Consider the following 26,089-nt stretch of genomic DNA (forward strand, 5'->3'; position numbering starts at 1 on the left):
CAAGTTAAGGATACTATTGTTAACATCCTAAGACCTGAGGAGCTAAGTAATAAATAATAATATTTATGATTTCGCAAATGTAACAGTTATTTATCAAATAATCCTGGACACTATTTTTATAGGATGAAAAACTTTTGGACTCTGCCCTCCCAAAAGTTAAGCCTTAAGTTCGTACCTGCCCCCCAAAGTTGAGTCCCAAGTTACGCCCATGCTCACAGTTATTTTCTGAATGAAAAAGCTCTGTGCAGTGTCGCATTCAGGGAACTTGAAGACCCCTTGAAAGATCATTGACTCAAAATGTATTTAAATCAGCAAAATGCCGCTTCATCTCTATATATTAGGTTAGTCAAAAAGTAAATGCAATGTTAATCTTTTCTTCCGTAGGTTGGCTGTACAGCTTTCTGCGCTTGCAAGCCGATATATAGTATCGTTGTCTTCGCCTGTCGCAGGTTACAGCGTCATCACTTCAGTTCGCTCTGCAGTGTTGCCAAGTAAACATGGCTGCGCCACTGTCCGTGTGCACCACAGAAGAACAGCGTTCTGTAATAAGTTTTTTGTGGTCGGAAGTTGTACCAGGAGCTGAAATCCATAGAAGACTTTCAGCACAATACGGTGACAATGTTTTACCGCTGCGAAGTGTTTACCAGTGGATGATTGAAAAGTTCAAAAGCGGTCGAACAAGTGTGAAGGACGAGGAAAGAGCAGGTCGTCCAGCCACATCCACTACTGATGACAACATTGAGCAAGTCCGTGAGCTGGTTCTGAATAACCGACGAGTGACTGTTGATGATGTCAAACCATATGCACGTTAGTCATGTTTCTGCATATGAAATTATCCATAACAGGCTCAACTTTCATAAAGTCTGTGCGAGATGGGTCCCTAAAGAACTCACTGACGAGAACAAGCGAAATCGTGTGAGAATCTGTCAGCAATTATTGGACAGACATGCTAACGAAGGTGAAGCCTGTTTGAAACGAATCATCACTGGAGATGAACCTGATAGCAAACGCCAGAGCATGGAATGGAAACACCCTGAATCTCCAGTGAAAAAAAGAGTCAAGCGTCAACACTCTGCAGGAAAAGTGATGCTCACACTTTTTTGGGACTCAGAAGGGGTAATTATGGAACATTATGTGGAAAAGGGGACAACAATAAACAGTGAACGATACAGTGATATGCTTTCGAACAAGTTGAAGACTGCAATTCGAAGCAAACGACGAGGTCGATTCTCGGAAGGCATTCTTTTGTTGCATGACAACGCGCGTCCCCATACCGCCGCCAACACCGCTCAAACTCTTCAGAATCTGGGCTTCGAGGTGTTAGAGCATCCTGCATACAGTAACGATCTCGCCCCGTCGGATTACCATCTGTTCGGTCCACTTAAAGATGTTTTAAGAGGCCGTCGATTCGACACAGATCAACAGGTGAAGGAAGCGGTGCATACGTGGCTTGCTGCTCAACCGAAAACCTTTTTTTCTCAGGATATCGGAAAGCTTGAGGAACGTTGGACCAAGTGTATTGAAGTGCAGGGGGACTATGTTGGAAAATGATATCATTGTAAGTTTTCTATTGTTGCTGTGAAAAATTTAAAAAAAATGATTGCATTTACTTTTTGACTGACCTAATAATATATAAAAATGGATGTATGTGTGTAAGTGTGTATGTTTGTTCCGCCATAACTCTCGAACGCCTGGAGCGATTTCAACCAAACTTGGTACACGTAACACTTTCAATCTGGAAAGAAATACTGTGGGGGTAAGACACCCCTGGCACCCCTAGGGGTGGGGTTGGGAAGGGGGTGACATGTAAAAATAATAAAAAACGACCGATATTAGAGTGGAATCCATAGTTTTCGGGGTCGCTAAGATGAATAGGGACACTCCCAATGTCGTTCAACTCCAAGACACCTCTGGCACCCCTAGGGGTGGAGGTGACATGTAAAACGACCGATATTAGTGTGGAATCCATAGTTTTTGGGGTCGCTAAGATGAATAGTGACACTCCCAATGCCGTTCAGTTTTTTGGTTCTTGCTCTTGGAGGTGAAACTAAAAATGTTGTTCATAAATTGCTGTTAAATTTATATTATAGTGAATTTGTAAAATATATTACTTTATAATTTGTATACTGTACTTATACTTTTAAATACCTGTAAATAAAATTAGTTGCATTTTACGCTATAGTTAGAATTCATAAAACACCCGGGCAACGCCGGGTAATATATGCATTCAATATGCACTGTTATAATCTTCCAACTTGGAGGCAGAAGATGATGTATTGAATTACTTTACTTTACGTCGCTTTTCTGCCACTTTTGGCTAATCGTGAAGGCGAGGACGAGCTCTTGATATCATGAAATTGACGTAGGGACTCTCACAGAGAACATCATGTTCAGGCCAGTGTTCGAACCCTGGACCCCTGACGTCCCTTCATCATATCATCACTCATCCTCATGAATAGTCAAAAGTGGCAGAGATCATCAATGAACGAAACGTCCATCCGCAGCCATCAGTTGCTTCGCTCAACGCCAGAGTTGAAGCAGACACGTTAAGAAGATCAGGAAGAGAAGCTCCATGCACACTCCAGCGTTGTAATCTCCGAAGCGGATTGGCGTAAAACTAAAACAGCACGTTTTGGAAGCGAGCGAGAGCTCTAATTGCTATGCACTCGGTCCACAGTCGATGTAGAAAGTCCTCTGGTTCTTCGAGTGCAGTAGATGAAGACATTAATCATTCAGACAGAGAGCCAGTAAAGTGTAAAGCGTGCAGGACGATTAACCGTTTCCCCCTGTGATGCAACACTGCTCACCACGTGACCTTTGTTGAGTAATAAACGTTACAGTTACCTCCCCCTCCTTTAGCAAATGTTTGATATGCAGTGGCGGCGATTGGGTTCCAAAACCTGGGGGGAGGGAGCAAAGTGCAAAACTGGGGGGGCAAAACAGTATATTTCAGTTTGTAGATAAGGTTTGGCATTGTGCGGGGACAAAAGTGGCGAAAATTTGGGGTGCAACTGCCCCTCTCGACCCCCAAATCGCCGCCACTGTAATGATATTCAAATTCAAATTCTTCAAATTCTTTTCAAATTCTTCTTTTGATGTCATTGGAGAAAGAAGATATTTACTGCATTCTACTCTGTACTGCAGCACCTTTCTTCTATACCTGTCACAAGCTGCACGTGTGAGAGAGAGCTTTCTCCAAGCTTACCCAAGTTAAAACTAAATTAAGAGCAACTCAGAAGCAGGATAGATTGAAAGCCCTGCTCTTGCTATTTGTGGAACAGGAAAAAGCTTATCTATTGATGTAAATGAAGTTATTGATGAGTTTAAGAACATTGTACCTTTTGACAGACGTCTCTTGTTATAGATGACGTGTATTTTGATGTATTTGTTTGTAACATTTATGAACATTTTGTGTGTGTGTAATTTCTATGCAATTTGATTTTTTCTACTACATATATTCAGAAATTTTCAACACTGACATTTAGTGAATTTATATTCCTTTACAAACATGAGTGCAGTTAAAGAGCCAAGTGATTGTGTTGCAAAATATGCTATTAAAAAGGTACAAGACCTCATTTTTTTTTCTCTGTGCACACCCAAATATAAAGTTCTAGCAACGCCTATTCTCTTTATATATATATATATATATATATATATATATATATATATATATATATATAAAGGTAAATAAAAGTAGATCAGGGCTTCAAACATATAAGAAAAGACGAAGACTTGATAATAGGCCGAATTACGAAATAAGAAGACATGGCAACAAATCTTTCCGAAACCTCCATATGTAAAAATAAACCGTCATGATTTTAGATGAGATGAAGTTTTTTTCTCGGCGATCGAGCCTGAAACTCCCCGGTTACAATCCGAGCAGAACATCGGTGACAACGATGTTGCTGTGATTCAACGACTTAGAGAGATTTCAGACCGAAGCGACAAGTGTAGCTTGAAAGCAAGCGAACATAAGTAAATGGAGCCTTCCGGACAGAACAGATACAACAAGCTCCACATGTGGATTGTCACTTGGGTGTTACTAGGACTGGGTCGTTTACTAAGGGAGATTCCAGACCAAAGTGTCAAGCGACAGGCCTCACGTGTAGCTTGATGATTACACCAATCGAACGCAGTCTTGCCTCTACGGTGTGAAATGTTACTGTTGATTGGCTCGTTCCCAAGCGACAAGTGTCGCCTGTCGCTTCGTTCAGCTACCAAAATTGAATATTCAAGCAATAGATAACAAAATTAAGGCGTCACTGTCTGACTCCTACGCGCGAGACCTGGGTTCGATTCCCGGTGCGGTTGATCTAAGGTTGGAATTTTTCCGGCCTTGTCTCCGCATAAAGCGGCTCTGGGGTCACCTAGCCTTAAATCAATGGGTACCTGGGGGTAAAGGCGGCCGGAGCGTGGTGCTGATCAAAATGGTCGAAATCGAGAACGTGTGGAGCCCTACCACACATTCCCTAAATGTGCCTTCATGGCACGGGGAACTTTGCCTTTATCTTTTACCAATTCGATTTGAAAATGCAGTTAATATTCCTGCAGCATAAAAACGAACATTTTGATAATAAATTACTATAAAATATGAAAACAATCCGGTGTGAATTCTCCCTAAGGAAGATACCAGACCGAAGTGACAAGTGACACACAACACATGCAGCTTGGGGAACGAGCCCATCAACAGCAACGTTTCACACCGTAGCAGCATGACAGGCCGCACAAGCCTGCGGTCGATCCTCAAGCGACACGTGTAGCTTTTCGCTTCGGTGAGAGTTCTCCCTCAAACCGCGCATCTTGTCGCCCCGGTCTGTTGTTTACGAATGCGCGGTAAATGCTTGGTTGTAGACTGAAGAGGGCCGTGTCACTTGTATCTTTGGTCTGAAATCTCCCTTACAAGAACAAGTCCTTAGTATGCAACGTTAGTTGGGCATTATACATTGTCTATGCTTCTTTACGTATACTCATAATTATTCTAACACACCTCTACGGTGCACTAACAATTTGTCGTTCCTTATGATCTGAAATGCAAAAGTTACTAAATTTTCGATGCACAATATAAAATGGCGCTTCTGCAGCGATAGTAACTCTCACGAAATTTTGCGTAAAAACTCAGAATGTATTCTCACACGTGATGGTGACATTTTCCACAATTTGGAAGACAGGTACTGGTTTTGCAGAACGAGGGAAATTTTAGGCCAAAGCTGCATCGACAGGAAGATCGTAGCAGTGCACGAAATTGTCACTAGGTGGCAGGCCTCGCTCTCACGCAGGAAGAAACCGATTTCACTGACATCTAGCGAATGAATGCTGAACTCTCTGAAGGAACGTGTACGGCGAAAAAGATTCAGTTTCAATCATGCAAATATTTTTGTTTATCTGGATGCAAAAAATGCAATAAATATAAAGAAATTACGCAACTGTCATTGGAAGATACGATGACATTTTATTTAGATGTTGGAATAAAACAGCACAATGGTGAACAATTGTGTAATATCATTGTTTGATTTGCTTCATTTTACTTAGCTTTTCTGCCACATTTGGTTAATCTCGAACTGTACTATTGTATTATTGGCACTACTACTGTACAGTGGGATCCATGAGTATTACCGGTAATTTGTCCATCCCCATGTTCGTGCAGTTTATTTGTCCCAATAATAGTTTCAAGAATTAAAATAAAACTCAAAACTAGCTGTGTACAACTTCTGCACCAGCATACATTAAGAGAAAAATTAATGTAAATAGTCATGGACAATTTGCACGGTAATACTCATGGATCCCACTATACAATTATTAATTACTAGAAAAATAACTTTCTGTTAGAATGGTGCTCGCAAGGGAGGGGCTGGTGGAGCTGCAGGCCCTCTCAATTATATCAACAACAAAAAAAATCAGGAAAAAAACATGAATACATTATAATTTACATTATGAATATCCATATATTGCAAAACTAAAATTATCAAGTAAGATATTTTTCTGGAACAAAATAACGTTTCGAATGATTCATACACAGTACCTTGTCAATGCAGGGCATTGCTTGTTACCGCTACACTATCAATACTTATTTGGACGTGAGTTAACTGAAGGTTTTGTTAACACAATCCAACAATCACTAAAGTGAATACAGAATAGTATTCAATATGGTAATAAATACGTCATCGGATAGATATTTTTCTATAAACATTGGTGGTTGGGGCATGGGGTAATGAATATTGTGCATTTTTGATGTATGGTATGAATATCTGGATCATCAAAAGTATATGGAGTATGTAGTAAGGAATGATGTTAGTAGCAGTCAATTAACGCTTCAAGAGATGTTTTTAAAATATATAGAAAAAACTGTAGTATTTGTATGATATTTCTAAATTGTATATTTTACATTAACTTAATGCCCCCCCACACACATAATTTATTGATTTTTAAATGAAAAGGGGAGAATCCCCCGAAGTAAGCTCTACCCGCATACATTCGAGGGTATGCGCTTAATCTCCTGGAAACTTTAAATAATGTATGTAACGCTATTCATCGCTCGCAAAGGAACATGAATCAGATTGTTTGCTATTCGTTATTCAGTTGTTTCCTTTTTTCGGAGAAGTAATACATCACCAGGTCATGTGATTATGGAAAGGGCGTGGCGTGCGGATGTGTTCATATATCACAGTTCTACCTTGAACTTGTAGAATCTGTCTGTGGAAGTCATCATCTGTGTACTCGTAGTATAATTAATATATTTAAGTTTATTAAATCCATATTACTTCATTTAGTTAATTAATTTCATTTGAGGACTATTTTTTATGTTATGTTTAATTCTAACATTACGCAGATGGTCCTTTCCTAGTTGACGGATATCCACTAATCATGTTCATTTGTATTCGATTAGATTTATAACTTCCCTATTCAAAATTGCTTATTAACAATCTATTTTCCACTCAAGAATAATACAGAACATTGAACCAACCTTAATACGTAATGGGAAACACAATCTGATTCCGGAACATTTGTTTGGCCTATATGAAGTTTGGTTATATTTGTAAATTGAATGATTAATGTCAATCAGATAAGTTTTTGTTACTGGAAAACTTATATTGTTAAAGTTACTACAGCAGTCTAGTCGTTGTTTCCTCAATAAATTGTCAAATATACTATTTACTTTTCGTACTTCCCACAAAAGCCTCAGACTCTGCTAAATATTTTAATAAGTAAAGGTACTCAAATTGTCAGCCCGTAGTATATATAATTGTAGAGGACTAGTGGTATAATCCAAATCTAAATTATATGGGAAAATACTTTGGGTGGTGACATGTAAGATAAAAGTACTATATAAATTACAAAGGATTGCATAATAATATAATATAATTTATGAATTATTAATTGATTTGTTAACATTCATAAAATTATATTTTCATGTCTAGCCTCTAGGGTGTCCACTGGAGTCCCGCAGAATATAAGTTTGAAGAATTATCAAGTCAAGTTACGCCCTCAACAAAGAATTCAAATACTACATCGGGAATTAAATTTTGAAATTTTGGTTTAAACTGAGTGAAGGTCTTTCCATCATTTTTATTTGTCATTTTCGTTATTAGTTTATTTTATCCCTAGATTATAATTTATCTTAATTTAATGCTGTTAAACTTTTGAAAAATGACCCCCAGTGCGCCCCCTTAAATATGCCACTCATGAATACAGTACTGATTCCATTCAATATAACCGTAATGTAAAATAATTTCACTGTAATATAGCTGAAATATCACAAAACCTTACGGAAATGTATCTGTAATGTTACACTGACATGTTTCTGTAACATTACGAATGTTATGTTATATTCGCGGACATTTTTACATTGCTGAAACATACCTGAAACATCACTAATGTTTCGCAATGTTACAATATTTCACGAGTTACGTATCCGTAATATATCTGAAACCATGTTGTGCTGTATGGGAATAATGTGAAATAATATCACTGTAATGCAGTGGCGGCTCGTGGTGAACCAAAGTGGAGTTGCGACAGCTCACAAATTTGCTCTATTTGTAATGTGAGTTTAATTGATTAATTTCGTATATAACAGCCAACATGATAATAAATTTATATATTCGTCTTTACCGAATATCATGTTTTGCACGTTTGCACATATTATGATAAATTAATAATTATTTAACAGTAATGCGAAGATTACGAAAGATGGAAGAAGAAATAGAGTTCTAGTTGTTTGTTTTTTTAACTTAACAGAGAGGAAAATTGTTAAGCACAATGACGAATATTTACGTGCATTGAACGTGAGAATTACTAGTAAAAATGTTACACAAAAAACGTTTCCTGTCCAACATGACTAATTGATATATGAAATAGGGCAGCAAAATAAATATCTCACTGGAAAGGTGATATCTGCGTTACCAGATTCTCAAGCTCTACAGTAAAAACTTCAAACGTACCAGAAATCTTCTTCAGACATGCTTGTTCTAGATTCAAATTCGGTCCGGCCTAGGTTTTTTATGTTTATTTTATTCATCCAGACAGACTTCTGGTAGAAAAACTTCGCACCAACAAGTTCTCCACATAGCTCATCGCAACAAACGCACAACTACAGCACACTATCGAAGAAGCTTCACTTTTCCATGGAAAACGAAGAAACAACAAGCAAAGAGAATCGAGTATTCTCTTTGCAACAAGTGTCAATGTAATGCTATCGTCTACCCATGCAGTCATTTTATTGCCTCAGGGTTGCCAGACAATTTTGCCAAATTTTCAGAAATTCGTAGTACACAGGTTCCTGTAGCGGCTCTTGGTGAGTTTAGATGACTAGTTTCTAATTTATTTAACAGCCGGCTTGAAAATAAAATGTGAAACTTTGTCACACTATCAGGGTTTTTTAAAAACGTGCTAATCAAAACATGTAATTAAATCTAATTTTGTGAGTAACACGAAGCTGTAGCCGACTTTCGTGGCTAGCATACAGCATTGCAAAGCCATGGATCCTGGGTTCGAATCCCGGCCCGGACATGGGTGTTCTTTGTGAGTGCCCTTCCATCATTTAATTATCACTTATCCTCATCGTCGTGATTACCGAAAAGTAGCAGAAAGCGACGGTAAATAACAAATATCAAGCACCTGTCTGTACTTTTTCAGTTACCGATATTTTCTTTCCTCATTGGAAATTGCACTATTTATTGCTCTATGGAATCATAGGCGCCGACTCCAGGGGGCTTGGGGGGGGGGCTCGAGCCCCCAATTGTTAATGATGTGGGGGCATTGCCCCTCAAATAATTTTGCTTAAGAGGATCTAATGTATTATTTTGCTTCTCTTGTAAAGTTTACTCTGAATTGTACAACATGAACTTAACTTTAAATACACATTTGAAATGTTCTAGACCATCAAATTTGGAGGGGGGGCTATGAACGGAGACAGCAAAACACATGACTTATTACTATATACTAAGTATATAATTATGAGTATTGTTAACATTTTTACTAAGAATTTCAAAACAACGAGGTGATATGACAATTATACCAGTATGTTGTTTAGTGAATTCTGAACAATTTGAGGTCGTAAACACGACTTTCAGGCAATATTGATAGCTATGTACGATATTTAGTTATCCTCGAAATCTCTTCCTCTAGTCCAAAGAATAAGGGGAAAATAATTCTAAAGTCTTTGAGTTTATTTAACACTGGCTTGCAGTAAAGTACGCAAGAAAAGCTTATGAAAGGTCTGTATTGCGAAAGCGGGAACGGCTATGATCAAAGGCATTATTGCTAAAGCACGGCGTGCTATATGTTTTGTTATTATTGCAAAATTAAATTTAAAAAGTAAAATATTGTAACAAGAACAAAAAAGTAAAACTATTTGTCTACGATTTGTGTTAGCATTTATGTAAATAATTAAATAAAACTGTTAAATATTGTAAATATTCGCTATTTTTATGGGTACGTCAACACTAAGGTTCTTTGCACCCGTCACATGTCCTTTCTTTACAAGTCTGTTGCGGACATTAAAACACACCCATGTCCTCGCCGGGACTCGAACCCGAGACCTCCGGATCACAGCGAGTTGAGCCGACCACCCAACACGCTCGGCTACCGAGGCCGGCATAAAACTGTTATGTTGGCCTTTTAATGTAAATACATAGCCTACTTTTAAATAAGAATGTTAATTGTTAGCTAAAAAACAAATGAGCAGACACACGTTTTTCATGTTACATTTCATTTGCATGAGGAATATAATAGCTGCTTAAAAACTGCTATACGAAGACGTAATTTTTATTTTTAAAAAAGGGAGGGTGTGAGTCATTCATTCATTTATTTCAGTGATCAGAGCCCCCCAATAATTTTGACAAGTCGGCGCCCCTGTATGGAATACAGAATGATTTCTTTCGACGGTTGGTAATTTTCCTTCTTGTGTTAACTTCATTGCTTCTGGCAATTCTTCATTGTTTACTGTTCTCCGGAGAGAGGGCCAGTTTCGCCTAGGGGGTTGGTTTCGGACGACAAACCCTCCGTCCTCCCAGCCAGAGATCCCGCGCGTGTTATTTCCACAGTTCCCTCGCCTCTTAACCTCGCGGCCGCGCCTGAGAATGCTCTACGTCTCGTAAGGTGGGAGGACGGCGCCCCGCCAGATTTCTCTCGAAGTTCCGTATTCCCCCACACGGTGGCGTGCAAACTTCGCAATTGTTGCGGAAGAATGAATACAGAACCGACTAACCAACGATCTATAAGCAACGGAATATTTGTAATTCAGACAATGTAAAAGATAATATATAAATGTTAAAGTAATGTTTGTTCACTTGTGATTACACACGGCAGTGCGGCGTCCGAATCGTCCTTATGAGCGGCCGCCCCTGCTGTAATGTAACTGAAATATCACAAAACCTTAACGGAAATGTATCTGTAATGTTCTCCTGACATGTTTCTGCAATGCTACATTGACACGTTTCTGTAATGTTGCACTGACATGTTTCTGTAACATTACGAATGTCATGTTAGATTCGCGGACATTTTTACATTGCTGAAACATACTTGAAACATCACAGTAATGTTTCGCAATGTTGCTGCAATGTTACAATGTTTCACGAGTTACGTATCCGTAACATATCTGAAACCATGTTGTGCTGTATGGGTGAGCCCCTGGAGATCAATTCTAGCTATGGGCCGGGTTCAAATAAATAAAAATAGCTGCTGTAACTTACGGCCTGTAAGTCAGATAAAACAAAATTTTTGTTATGAAATATCGCTACAATTACACCCTTCGAAATACAGGAACTCTTTCCAGAATTCTCAGGGGGCACCTTGCATGGGGTGTGCGGCCCCTTGTATCGTCTGGCCCGACCAACAACACGGAAGAACAGAAGGTGGCAAAGCGTACGGGAAAATGAAGAATGAGAATGGTTTCCCCCTTTCTTTAAGCGGCCGCTCTTCGCTCGGATAAAACTTTCTACGCGAAGAATCCTCTGGGAATATGTCCCGGGGAACACAAAGGCCACGTGCGATAAACAATGCCTGGGAGACATCGTCTGCCACTTCCTACAAAACTGTTAACGGTTGGAAGACGTTTCAAGCGATGTTCCTGGCCAAGAGGGTAATTTCCCTCTCTCGTACCAAAAATTTCCCTTTGGACCTAAACATTCCCTCTCTTGTGTATCAAAAAATTCCCTTTTCGAACTAAAACTTCCCTCTCCTGTACCAAAAATTCCCTTTTCGACCTGATATTTCCTATCGTGTACAAAAAGTTTCCTTTCGACCTTAAAAAACCCTCGCAGAAACAAGAAAAACTTATTAAGGGTTTATTTCCATCTAGGAGGGCGTACGAACGATCTTTAGGGAGGGGTGGCACGCAGGATTTTTCGGGGTGGGATAAAATTGTATAACTACTTACAGTGGTGCCAACTAATATGGGCCCGTGCGGCCAGAGCCAAACCAATAATTTCTCGTATTATTATTATTATTATTATTATTATTATTATTATTATAGTTACTTATTGAAATTCGTAAATAACAAGAGCCTCCCCGATGGCGCAGTGGTAGCGTCGTTGCCTTGTAATCAAGAGGTCCCGGGTTCGATACCCGGTGGAAGACAGTAGTGGTTCGTATCCCACTTTAAACTGCATGTCCAGTCCCGATTAGCCTTTCTGTGCATAAATTGGACTTAAAGCACCAACTCAATCAATCAATTGTAAATAACAGATTTTAAATAGTAATGATTCATTGTTGGTATGCGTTAACAGTAGCGCCGATTGGGTTCCAAAAATGGGGGGGGGGTAAAGTGCCAAAACTGGGGGGCAAAGACAGTTTACTTTCCTTCGTAGATAAGATTTAGCATAGTGCGGGGGCAAAAGTGGCATAAAGTGGGGGCAACTTCCCCCCATCGCCTCTTCCTAATCGCCGCCACTGTGCCGAAATATCATGATACATGAAAGAGAGAATTTATGATTTTTTTTTAAACTCATAAGAACCCATTGTTTTCCCTAAGTTGCTCCCCTGGCGGCTTTCTAAGGGGCGCCACACAAAATAAGTTATTTCGCATGTTTATTAATATATAGCTACTCTAAAAAATGGCAATTTGTGGTCGTTTTAAAGGGGTTTGCATTTATGATTCTGGTTATTCGAAAATGTTGATTTTCTAAAAATTTCAAAGGGACTGTAGCCCCATCAGCCCCCTGCGTACGCCAGTGATGTATGGCGATCTCATGAAACAAGACATCCCCAGTCTTTCTCTGTTTCATTTGTTGAAATTCTGCGCGAAATTTAAGCGAAAAATGTGTCTCGACATGACGTCATCTCCAATCCACCATTCGCTACAACGAACGACTCACCTGTATATATCCACCTCGAGAGACATCAAATAACAAAAGTATGAGTAAAACAACTGAATTCAAGCAGAATTTACATGTAAAGACGCTGGATGAGAAAACAGTGTTGCTTACCCCTTGGCAAAGTTCCTTAGACGTATCATGCAGTGTTGCCAACCCAGTGAACAAGAGTTCGTGCTCCACGTCGGTGAGGGAGGAGAGTTTCTTCAACGGCCCTGCGTAGAGTTCGGAGGTCGAACCCAGGGCTATTTGGTACTCTTCCTCCCCTCTTAGGAATCTCTCGGTTAGCCGAAACCGGGTGTCTGTGTCTGGAAAGAGAGAGAGGTGGAAAACTAAAATCACATTTGAGACCACTACAGGGTGTCTACAATTTTCTACCAAAAAAAAAAAAAATCCCCGACTTTTCCAGACCGGGACAATTCATGCATTTAACCAAGTGTGTAAGAAGGTCACCATATTTTAGAGAGAGAGAAAAGAACAATTAGAAACCACTTAACCAATTTTAGAATATTCACTTGACATGGTAATATAACAAGAAGGGAAACTGAACAGAAATTGACTCTTGAAAAGGGGTATGAAGGATGAAGTTTTGTGTAGCCCTATTGCTTTCCACATACTGACAAATGGTAAACAATGAATTCTTTTAAGGACGTACTTGGGAGGGGCATGGGGTCCGGACCCCCCCTCCCCGAAATACTAATTAAGTACTAAAATAATGAAAATCTAATTTTCAGCACAATACTGTACTCGATTGTACTATAACCGATGGTTATTTATTTACTATGAACTTGGAAGGCAATTATTATTATTATTATTTATTATTATTCTGTTAATGAAACACAATAAAATAATTTTAGTTGGAGATTTTAATGCTGGTGGAATTTACTTGGCTACCGAAAATTTGTATTGCTCTAATTATTATGTTAAAAGGAAGGCTGAAAAAATTTTTGAAATAGCAACACTTTCAAATTCAGTTGAGCACAATGTATCGTATGACCCTTCACTGCCTTTTAATGTTTGAGACCTTCTATTCACTAACATTTCCACTTTTAACATTAGTTTTAATAAACATCCTTTATCTAAAATTCATAAGTTTCATCCACCGTTCTCATTCTATTTTGAATTGGATGGGTCTAAAAAAGACAATACAGATTTCACACCCCTAAAGCCTGGCATCCACTTGTTGCAAACCAGCATAACGTTTCCCTGTTCCGTATCAATCATTGGTACGATACGGACCCCGATTTGTTGCGTATCATCAAGGGAAAATAACATTAATAGATGTCTTAATTTTGCTAGAGGTGATTATGTGAATGTTTATAATGAATTGTTATATTTACCATATATGGTTGAAATATCTAATGATGTACAGCAATCTGTTATGGATCTGACTAGAAATATGTATGCAATATTCAATAACAATATTCCTTCAAGAGTTAAAAGAACAAACAATCAACTTCCTTGGATGACAAGGAAACTAAATGGAATGATCACGATAAATTTAAACTTACAATGTGGATATTACAGTACTTATTCCCAATTAAGGAAAGATGTTAAAAGGGAATATTCTAATGTAAAGGAGCAATACTATTTCTCCTTAGAAAACAATGTTAATGGTGACAAGAATGCTTTTTGGTTTCACTTTAATAGAAAGAAGAGAGAAAATATTATCACAGAAATTATTTATGATAATGATGTACTGTTCAATGCTTTTAGTGAGATTTTTCACAAATCCATCTCAAAAAGAACTCATGTAAATGTTAAAAGTATTAATCTTCATTTATACACCAACTTAATTGATGTACCTGTTATCTTGAAAACTAAAATTTACATGTCACTTATTTCTGGAATATTTCCAGATATCTAGAAAAATGTGTTTATTGTACCTGTAACTAAAAACAAAGATGGAAAAGTCAACGATATTAATAATTATAGACCAATTGCTATATTAAATGCTATGGCAAAAGTTTTTGAACACATAATTGCTGACTATTTGTCGTTCTGTTTTAAACAATATATTGATGGAAATCAGCATGTTTTTTTTAAGGAAAAGGTCTACTGTTACAAATTTATTGGTTTTAATAGATTGTCTTAAATCTTACATTAGGAAGCAAGCCCAAACTGATATTTTATTTATTGACTTGGCTAAAGCCTTTGATAGTGTCAGCCATCAGCTATTAATTTACAAACTCGACCTAATGGGATTATCACCACGATTTCTGAAATGGTTTTCCAACTTTTTAGTAAATAGAAGTTTCTCTGTTAAGATTGGTGAAACAACTTCTTCTAAAAAAGAAATACTTTGTGGAGTACCTCAAGGGTCGCCACTTGGCCCAATTCTGTTCGCTGCTTTTATCAATGATGTTACATTATGTTTTAAATCTAGCACATGTTTACTATATGCAGATGATATAAAAATCTTTAAGAGTATTTTAACAAATAATGATGTCGCTCAACTTCAGGCTGATCTCGATAGAATGACATATTGGTGCAAGATTAATGAAATAGGAATTAACTTGAAAAAGTGTAAAGTTTTAAGATGTACTAAGAAAGTTCATTATATAGTATCCAACTATTTTATTTATCAAAATAAAATCCAAGTGTGCGATAGTCATAACGACTTAGGAATATTAATAGACTCCTCTCTCATATTTGATGAGCACATATCAGAAAATTGGAAAAGAGCAAAGAAGATGCTTGGTTTATATTTTTCTCATGGAAAGTTTTCAAAAAGAAGATACCTAAATATATACAACGATAGTTTGTCCTATTCTTGAATATGCTAATGAATTATGGTTTCTGACAGACACCAGTCACCTTCAAAAAGTTGAATCAGTTCAAAAACATTTTATCAGATTATTATGCACAAAGTTAAAAAAAAAATACTATGACCAACATTACTCTGTATGGTTAACACAGTTGAATATGTTTACCTTAGAAGAAAGAAGAAAAATGAAATGAATAAATTTTGTACAGAAGATCTTAACTTTCCAAGTTGACAGTGAATATTTTTTTGAATAATATATCTTATAAAATTCCCAGATATTCCCATAGGTATATCTCAATTCATACCTGTCCAAATAAGGCCAGAGGTTTAGTAGCTGATCTTGTTGAAACCTATAATTTGAATTTATGTTGATGTATAAGATTGTAGGATCCACTGTTTTATTTTATAATTATGTATTCAATTCTGTAATTTTGTATAACTAATTTTGACATAGTGATATACCTGGTTGTTTAATCGTTATCATCACTTCAATAATAATAATAATAATTATTATTATTATTAGAACAATACACAGTTAATTGCACAATATTATATAACAATAAACAATTATTAGTATCAGAGATAAAATAGATCTCGTTGAAAACTGTAAACTGAAGTGTAAATATGCTAACTTGTTATGTTATGTTATTCTATTTTATTCGTGTAACTTTCTACTTTTGTATTTGACTTAGTGCTGTATTAGGTTTCATACTGTGCTCAACACTTAAAATAAACGATTATTATTATTATTATTATTATATTTGGATCGTACTGCTTTGAAGGACAGTGCCAAGGACGATTTATGCACACTACTACTCCATTTACTTTTCGTCAACTGGATCTAACATCCTTTCTATTATTATTATTCAATAAATATTCAATTCTTTATCTATTTACATTAATTTCCTTGTTTTTATACAAATTCTGGCGATCTTAAGTACACGCAAGTTGAATAATAAATACATGACGTTATATCTATACTCTTATACAATTGTTTACGTATTCATGTAATAATAAAAATGCAATATGCATAAATGTACATATTTTAATTAATATATAACTTAATTACAATTTAAATATTTCAATTTGCATATTATTATTATTATTATTGAGATACTTGCTTCAGATACGTGCCTGAATTATTTTCATACATAAAAAATCACCATTATACCATAAATAATAATAACTGCAGGAAAATTTAGTAATAATGTATTAATCCTAATATGTAGCAAACATAATCCAAAAACTGCATGAAGAAAGTAGTAAATTCGATTCGTATTTAAATTAAAGTCAACGAGCTAACAGTTCTCGGCCACCCAAGCTGCTTATTAAAATAACTAATCAACGAGTTGATTGTCACAATGCAGCAGAAAGTGCCCGGAATAGTCGGGGAGACCAATGAGGAAGTTACCATTCCGAGAACTTTCTGAACATACCACACTGTATAATTATACAGCTGTGACGATCCTTACCTCCTCGTTCGTCGGGGACCCAGTAGGCATCGTCGACGAGCAGGATGTCCCCCTCCAGGAGGCTGACGTCTGCGTCGGGGTCTACAGAGGCCAGAGACCCCGCGAGCCGCAGCCGGTACTCGTGCAGCCGGAACTCCAGGAGCAGGTGGTGGACCACTTCACGTACCAACATGGACGAGTTGGCCTGGAGCTGTAAAAACACAAAAATACATAATTACTACAGTTGTTATCATTAGCTAATTGCATAGCAAATATAATTTCACATAATTATAATATAATAATTTTATAACTTTCTACAGGGTGGCCCAAAAGTAGGTATACGTACATTTGGCCCACCCTGTATATAACTTTGAGAAATTGGGGGAGGCAAAAGCCTCCTTCCAAATCTACAACTTACAAACAAGTCATAAATCCATAAAAGAACAGTCAAATGTAGAAATTTGTTAAGTTGTAAGATAATGTGAAAAGTCGTTTCAGTTACTTTGGATGTAAGACGTTGTCGTTATTTTACCTCAAAAGTAACATGTTATATTTAGTTTTCTTGCAAGAAGTAGCAGATTACCGTTACCAAAAGTAGCGTGTAACCGTTTCCATGTTAAAATTGGAACGCATTGCAGTTATTTACATCGAAAAAGAAGCACGTTATCCTTTCTGATTCCAAAATTAACGTGTTACAGTTTGCTTACAAAAGTAGCAGGTATTCGTTACTTTGCTTCGAAAGTAACACGTTACGATTACTTGCTTCAAAAAGTAGTCGCTTATCTTTACTTTGCTTCCAAAATTAACATGTTACCTTAACTTGAATGATTCATTTTTGTTATTTCGCGTCGCTTTTCTACCACTTTTGGCCAATCGCGACCATGAGGATGAGTGATGATACGAAGAAATTGATGAAGAGACACACCCAAGGAACAGCCATGGCTATTTATAGATTCGAACCCGGGATCCTTGGTGTCGTAGCATGCTGTACTACACCAGGGTTGTTAAAGATACAGCAACCCATAAATTCTAATGGGTTCTATTGGGTTCCGCAACTGGACCGGAACCTTTTTTCTCGGACAATTTAAATTCAGTACAAGTTGCGTATTGTTTCATTGAAAAAAGTTCCTGGACCGTTATAAATTTATCCGGAAAAAAGGTTCCTGGACCGTATTTAAATTTATACGAAGAAAGGTTTCTCTACCGTATTTAAATTGAATCGGAAAAAAGGTTCCTGGACCGCATTTAAATTGATTGGGAAAAAGTTCCTGGACCATATTTATATTTATACGAAAAACGTTTCCTGGACCGTAATTAAATTCATACAGAAAATTGTTCCTGGACCGTATTTAAATTCATACTAAAAAAGGTTCCTTTACCGTATTTAAATTGAGCCGGAAAAAAGGTTCCTGGACCGTATTTAAATTCATCCGCGAAAATGTTCTTGGACCGTATTTAAATACTTTACACATAAAAAGGTTCCTTACGGTCCAGAACCCTTTTACGCTTACTGATTTTCCCTCCTGGACCGGAATTGAATTTATTTAAAATTCTTGGACCTTTAACGACCTTTCTGCTAACCAACCACCCCGTCACGGAAGTCGGGAATTTCTCTTAATTGTGGGAGGGAAGGGGGGGATTACAATACACACTCAACCTACCTGTTCGGTCAAAGCCCAAGTGCAAGAATCCACCTCGCTTCATGCATATTTCAACAATGCCAACATCACAGTGGGACAAACGTCACAATGAGAATGACAGCATCGCCATGTAGGGCGGTCTGTATCAAGGGAAGTTGCATTGACGTAGGTCGGTGCCGTTAGGGGACAAGATAACCAGAGATGTGGCTCAGTGAACCAGCCCCTGCCGGAACCAAGTGGTGCCACATTGGTGTCTGCGAGAGGAAATGTACTTGCCGAAAGACCGTTAGTATAATTGGGCACCGAAATAGACCGGCCTCATGCTGGGAACAATCGAACTAGGACGCATGCGCAGAAATGTATTGTAAAGTTACTGGCACGTAGGAATTAATTCGAGACATTCAGAAATTATTTCTCCCTGTCTCTGTTCGGCTTCCCTCTCTCTAGTTCTTTATCCATATCCTTCTCTAACTCTATTTAACCCTATCTCTATCTCATAGGCGTAACTTGGCGGGGGCAAGAGGGGGCACTTGCCCCCCCAAATTTTAAGGTTACAAAAATTAAAAATTAAGGATACCTTTCTTAACCTGTAGCAAAGTATTCAAGAATACTTTTATGATTGCACAATGTAAGTTACTTAGCAAAAAAGTTCTAAACTCCCAAAGTATTAAGTTTGATTCTGCCCCTGAAAGTTCAGTCCCAAGTTTGATTCTGCCCCAGAAAGTTAAGTCCCAAGTTTGATTCTGCCCCAGAAAGTTCAGTCCCAAGTTTGATTCTGCCCCCGAAAATTAAGTCCCAAGTTTGATTCTGCCCCAGAAAGTTAAGTCCCAAGTTTGATTCTGCCCCAGAAAGTTCAGTCCCAAGTTTGATTCTGCCCCAGAAAGTTAAGTCCCAAGTTTGATTCTGCCCCAGAAAGTTCAGTCCCAAGTTTGATTCTGCCCCAGAAAGTTAAGTCCCAAGTTTGATTCTGCCCCAGAAAGTTCAGTCCCAAGTTTGATTCTGCCCCCGAAAGTTAAGTCCCAAGTTTGATTCTGCCCCAGAAAGTTCAGTCCCAAGTTTGATTCTGCCCCAGAAAGTTCAGTCCCAAGTTTTATTCTGCCCCCGAAAGTTCAGTCCCAAGTTTGATTCTGGCCCCGAAAGTTAATTGATTGATTGATTGATTCAGCTTATTTTACTTCGTGTTTTGTGCCTCTTGGCTAATTTGCGAAGATGGGGATGATGGATGAAATGATGAAATGGATGAATGGACATTCACAAACAACCAAGCCCGAGCGGGATTCGAACCCGGGACCCTTGGCGTCGCAGCGCGATGTGCTAACCACTCGGTCACAGGGTTCGGCCCCCCGATTGTTAAGTCCCAAGTGATTCTGCCCCCCAAAAATGAAGTCTCAACTTTGACCCCCCTAGGTTAAGTCCCAAGTTCGATTTTGCCCCTCCTAAAGTTACGCCCATGCTCTATGTAGTCCAGGTGTTCCAAAACGTTTTCGTTTCACGGCGCCCTTAGCGTTTCAAGATCTTTCCGTGGCGTCCAAGTCAGAATGTATGCAAATCTAACACTTGCAACGCTCAGTTAGTAAGGTTAGGTTGCTTGCCTTAAGTTAAAATATAAACACGTATTTCAAATTCAGAGACATTTTATGTATAAAAAGTACTAAACAAGCACATATTTGGAACAATCATATCATTTCGGTGAAAATATTGGAACATTTCGCGGCGCCCCTTTAAGCCAGCCACATTGGGAAACACTGATCTCGTCTCTTTATATATATATATCTTTCCTTCATTCCTCCTCTCTAGGATCCTTATTGTTCTTCCATTTTCTCTATTTCTTCCTCCATGTTCTTCTCTAGTCTCTTTACATATCCCATTTTCTATACGTCCGTTTCTTCAATCTCTGTTTAGTGTATATTCATATCTTAACTAACTAACTCTCTAGCCTTCTTAAACCCGAAGGTTCATGGCTGCAGCAACACAGGCCTTCCATCTGTCCCTATCCTGAGCAAGATCTATAAACTTTTTTCCATCCCTACCGATTTCCTTTAGGTCCATCTCAACGTTGTCCCTCCATCTTCGTCTTGGCCTTCCTACAGGTCTCTTACCATCAGGTTTCCCAACAAGAATTCTGTAAACTCTTCCTTCCTCTCGCATTCGTGCCACATGTCCTGCCCACCTAAGTCTTCTTGATTTAATTATTCTAATAATATCTGGACATGAATACAAATTATGTAGTTCTAATAACCTTCTCTACTCACCTGTCTCCTCATTCCATTTAGGCCCAAAGATTTTCCTAAGGATCTTATTTTCAAATACTCTCAATTTATGTTCCTCTTTCAATGTAAGGGACCAAGTTTCGTATCCATATAATAATACAGGGAAAATTACTGCTTTGTATATTTTAACTTTGGTAACACTTTACTATACCTGAGACAGATTTCTTCAAATTTACAGGAGAAAGTACTTACGCAAATCATTTTCTGTAGCGTTGTTGATGTTCGGGAATGTAATTTTGATTCATTTTAATGCGAATGCATGTGGTTTTGTACGAAAATCTATTTCCGACGCGCTATTGCTGCTGCCGCCATTTGCTTCCTGCATGAGAGCACAATACGCTCTCGTATTGTCCGTATGTGCTAAATTGAACGAAAGGAGTGCTAATGGAACCTAACCTAACAGGCCTAACCTAACCTAGTAGGCATACCTCGTCCCCGTGATGGTTTGTGGGGCTATCGTGAATTTTTGGGCTAACGTCAATGGTTTTTCTGGCTCAAGGAACGATCAGCGGTAAGCTATCGCCATGTTGTGTGTGGAAATAAACAAGAACAGTTAGTACTCGTAAATGTAAGAAATATACATTACTTTCCTAACAAATTCAATTATTTCACCTAAATAAGTGTTCCGGAATGCAGAATAGTACTTTAGCAATGTAAAAAAGTGCGAAAGAAATTATTCCCAGGTGTCTCAGGTATAGTAAAGTAGTACCTTAACTTTTAGTTTCTTAGATATTAAACGAGAAGTCAAAAGTTTATGAAGAGAATAGTAACATACATTTCCTGAATTAAGCCTACTTTTTATTTCCTCTTTAATATAATTTTCATTTGTTAGTATTACTCCTAAGTACTTGAATTTGGAAACGAGTTGTTATCAATAATTAGATTTTGATTATTACCTAACACTTGGTAAGTAAGCATATATTTTCATATCTTAATTATTTTTTTCTCGCGTCCCATTGAATATCGTTTGACACATTCACATGGCTATAAACCTAACAGACGTACAGTGGGATCCATGAGTATTACCCTGCAAATTGTCCATCACTATGTTCACGCACTTTATTTGACCTAATAAGAGCTTCAAGAATTAAAAGAAAACTCAAAACAAGCTGTTGACAACTTCTGCAACATCATACATAAAAATCCATCGCTTAAAAACATATAGGATGTAAGAGAAATTTTAATGAAAATAGTCATGGACAATTTGCACGATAATACTCGTGGATCCCACTGTACTACAAGTGAGGAGGATGTTAACCAATAGGAGCATCCCTCCATCCAGCCACAAACATTCCCCCTCTGCACTTCAAGCAGGGTTGGCATGTTTAAAACAAAAGTGTTTTAAACAACTTGTTTTAAAAGTTTAAAACACACCGCTTTATTTTTTCCCACAATTCTTTAAAACGTTTAAAACAGAGTGTTATAAACATGTTTCTTTCAGACTTGTTTAAAACACATTTTGATACTTGATGTTTGATAGTTTGTGGTTATTTGCGTGTTTTGTAACTTTGCCTTTTCATTCAATCCGTGTCATTTTGTTTATTGCGCATAGAAATCTGTTCAGTGGCTGAAAATGTATGTTGAATTAATGAAGATACATATCGTGATGAATACCCGTGGACCACGTTTAAACTCCTGGCTGTTTTTTTTACAAGTGTTTAAAACATTTTTAAAATTGAACGCTATATGGATGAAACAGTTTTGTTCCTCACTTAACACACCGCACATAGTTGTGGACGAGTTGTATCTTTGCGGGTGAACCTTGACCACGACTGGCTGCGCAGTAGCAAAGGGAGGAGCTACCGGCTGCCTTAGCCAATGGGTGTCATTCTCCTCTAACTTTGTAAGAGCTGTCGACCACTCAACGGCGAATAGGTAGCATCTACGGACTTGTATCTGCGCGAATTAGTCAAGGTCACCCGCAGAGATACAGCTCGTCAACTCTAATGTTAGTTGCATTCATGATAAAATGTATTTAAAAAAACAAAACAAAGACGTGGACGGAGTGGAGCCTGGCAACTGTGGATTAGCTAAAGCTTCTCCAACAGCCCCTTGTCATCAGAGCATTTACTATCTTCTTGTAGCCTCTTTTAACAGCCAAATGTAATAGTGTAGCATCTTCAGGACCTTTCATATTAACACGGGCCTTGTTTTTTTAGCAAAATCTCTACAACATAAATATGTATTTTAAGAAGTTAGTCAAATTTTTACTTTGTAAGCAGACCTCGGACTTTTAGGTTCTAAAAAGTGTGCTCTTAGGTTCCTAAAATAGGCTCTAAAAATCCTAAAATAGGTTCTAAAATTCCTAAAATAGGCTCCAAAAATCCTAAAATAGGTTCTAAAAATCCTAAAATAGGCTCCAAAAATCCTAAAATAGGCTCCAAAAATCCTAAAATAGGTTCTAAAAATCCTAAAATAGGCTCTAAAAATCCTAAAATAGGCTCTAAAAATCCTAAAATAGGTTCTAAAAATCTAAAATCAGGCTAAAAAAATCCTGAACTCGGTTCAAAAAAACTTATAATAGTTCCAAAATCCTGAAAAATGCTGATTAGGTATAGTCTTGCAATGAAAATGGGACCCCTATATCCTGAAATATGCACTATCTTTCATAACGTTATGTGGGTTGCCTAATCCTACGGCGATGGCAGAACTTACCATTGGAAATTTGCTATATAGTTAGGCAAAAATCTTTTCTCATGTTACCCACAGTCAAACTCTGGAATTTTGTCTGTGAGGATCGTCTTATATGCTGAAAATAATTATTCAACAATAACATAGTCAGTGGTGCAAACTTCAATGCTGAAATGTTAGTTTGCAAGGCGTGAATGCCACAAAGCTCCGAAGTGACGCGAAAGTGAGACCACACAGATCAGACCATTTTGGATTGTACAGGTAACAGTGGCACCAGACATTTTGCTTTGTTTAGAGCTCTGAAAAAATCACCATGCACTTGGAGGAAGGGGAATCGACAGAGAGTACGTTTGAAACACGTTCGTCATTGAAGTTTTTCGTGACCAAACAAAGCAAATGCCTCTGTGAGACATAAAAATCCTGTAAAACCTTTCAAAATATATAAAAACCTAAAAATAGGCTTGATTTAGGCACATAAACCTAAAAAAGGTTCTAACAAGCAAATATTTATTAGGCACTACAAAACTTCATCAGTTGTTGCGTTTTTTAACGAAACGCTGACATATAACTTATTATTTCTTACATACCTGTAAAGGAAAAAATAGGTTAAAAACCAAAATTCCGAGGTCTATTTATAAGGAACACAGCCATTCCTTGGATGATTAACAGTTATTAATTATTATTCTTAGACAATAAGTCTTCTTGGCATTATGTTTTAAACGTTTCATTTCATTAAAATATGTTTTTTTCGGTTCTTGTTTAAAACACTGTTTAAAACATTTAAAACAAAAAAAAACTATTTGTTTTGTTTCTTTTGAAACACAAACTTTGCCAACCCTGACTTCAAGTGATGGTCACAGAGCAAATCATTACAAGAACCTTACGTGAACCTTACTCTTCTTGATTATCGCTGTATCAATTAGCGTTCGCCATTCTTCCAATGCAACACCTCGCGACCTTGAAACACTGCTTTTAAAGACCGGATTTCTACTTGGGTTGCGAGTCTACCAGAAGACAATGGCGCATCGCTCAGCGAAGCGGCGCGCACAAAATGGCGGATGTCCACGTGACGGTAATTGGCACAAATTAGTCCGCTCTTACGGATTGATCTTAACATCTCTAGCTTCATTTCTTTCTATTACGTAAAACCAAAGATCCCGGCCATGTAAGGAACGGTCTTCAAGAGTTTCGCTAATGCAATGCGCAGTGTTGCCAGCTACGTTAATTTTATGATCCAACAGCGTTGTAGGTCATCAGGCACGTATCTAGAAATATATTTCTGGGGGTGGGGTACGAACCAAGGGTCTCAGATATAATAATAATAATAACAACAACAGTGATCATAATAATATAAAATGTTTAAATTAACACCTTCATATAATATATAGGTCTGTTGATAATATTAAATTAATCAGTATTGTATTATTATTATTACATGAATAAGTAAAAACACGGTATAAGAATAAAGATATATAACAGAACACGTAGCTTACGTTTAGTTAAAAACAACTGTCCTGCAAAGAAATTAATGTCAAATAGATACATAATTGAATATTTATTGAATAGCCAAAAAAGGATGTTGGATCCAGTTGACGAAAAGTAAATATCCTGATTAATATTTTATGCATATTGTCATAAGTAGTAGTGTGCATAAATCTTTGTAATTATTCAATTTTGACTAAATTTTAGTAAACAAATGACTAAATCCACCTCAGGCTTGAGAAGTAGTAATTATTCAATTATCACTAAATTTTAGTCAAAAAATGACTAAATCCACCTCAGACTTGAGAAGTAGTAATTATTAAATTTTTACCAAATTTTAGTAAAAAAAAATATCAATCCACCTTAGCCTTGAGAAGCAGTAATTATTCAATTTTGACTACATTTTAGTCAAAAAGTGACTAAATTGGTTTCTTACATTTGACTACATAACTCACTGAAATGAAATTACTAATGGTATGAAGTCAGTTTTGACGAAAATCGGGTCGGTGCTATTATGAGTACTGGATTTAGACAAAAGTGACTAAACTTTGCTCGTTTTTGACTAAGTCAAAATATAATCCTTGCCTTCCAATAAAACCACCAATAATAACACCACCTTAGGAAGTTCTAATAACATGTGTGTGAAAATTATTGAAGTTCCTCGTATTGGGCCTATATTGCATATTCAGGGGGCTACAGTATTGAGGATGTATGACCTGCAAGGACTTAGTTACGGGGTGTCCAGGGGGTCCGGACTCTTCCTCGCCGGAAGACTTGCCATAGAGCCATTCCATGTGATATTGGACAAACAAGGTAAATTTTATTTTTTATTCAAAGTATCACTCATGAAATGGAATGAAAGGGAATGCTATACAGAATTTGAATCTACGAGAGGGTGTCAAAAAGTTTTGCCTGCTGAGGTATAATTTGTTTAATAATGGAAAGATTGAAACAATGAACATATATATAGTTTGCCTGTAATGTCCTCTACTCAGAGTTATCCTTCCACACAGTTGGCATCACGTTCGATGCATTTGAGCGA

The 26,089-nt window shown here is 37.4% G+C and overlaps 1 protein-coding gene across 1 annotated transcript in view; it reads right to left on the reverse strand.

The window, feature by feature from the left end:
* Positions 1-26,089, reverse strand: part of LOC145997440 (uncharacterized) — a 697,926-nt gene that overhangs the window by 551,331 nt on the left and 120,506 nt on the right. Inside the window, exons 2-3 of the mRNA XM_083134479.1 lie at positions 17,046-17,235; positions 12,921-13,114 (exon numbers count right to left, since the gene is read on the reverse strand). Coding sequence (XP_082990605.1) covers positions 12,921-13,114; positions 17,046-17,235 — 384 coding nt within the window. The remainder of the gene's footprint in view (positions 1-12,920; positions 13,115-17,045; positions 17,236-26,089) is intronic.

The sequence above is a fragment of the Lepisma saccharinum genome, chromosome 13 (assembly GCF_977018435.1).
Source record: "Lepisma saccharinum chromosome 13, izLepSacc3.1, whole genome shotgun sequence".
Taxonomy (NCBI): Eukaryota; Metazoa; Arthropoda; class Insecta; order Zygentoma; family Lepismatidae; genus Lepisma; species Lepisma saccharinum.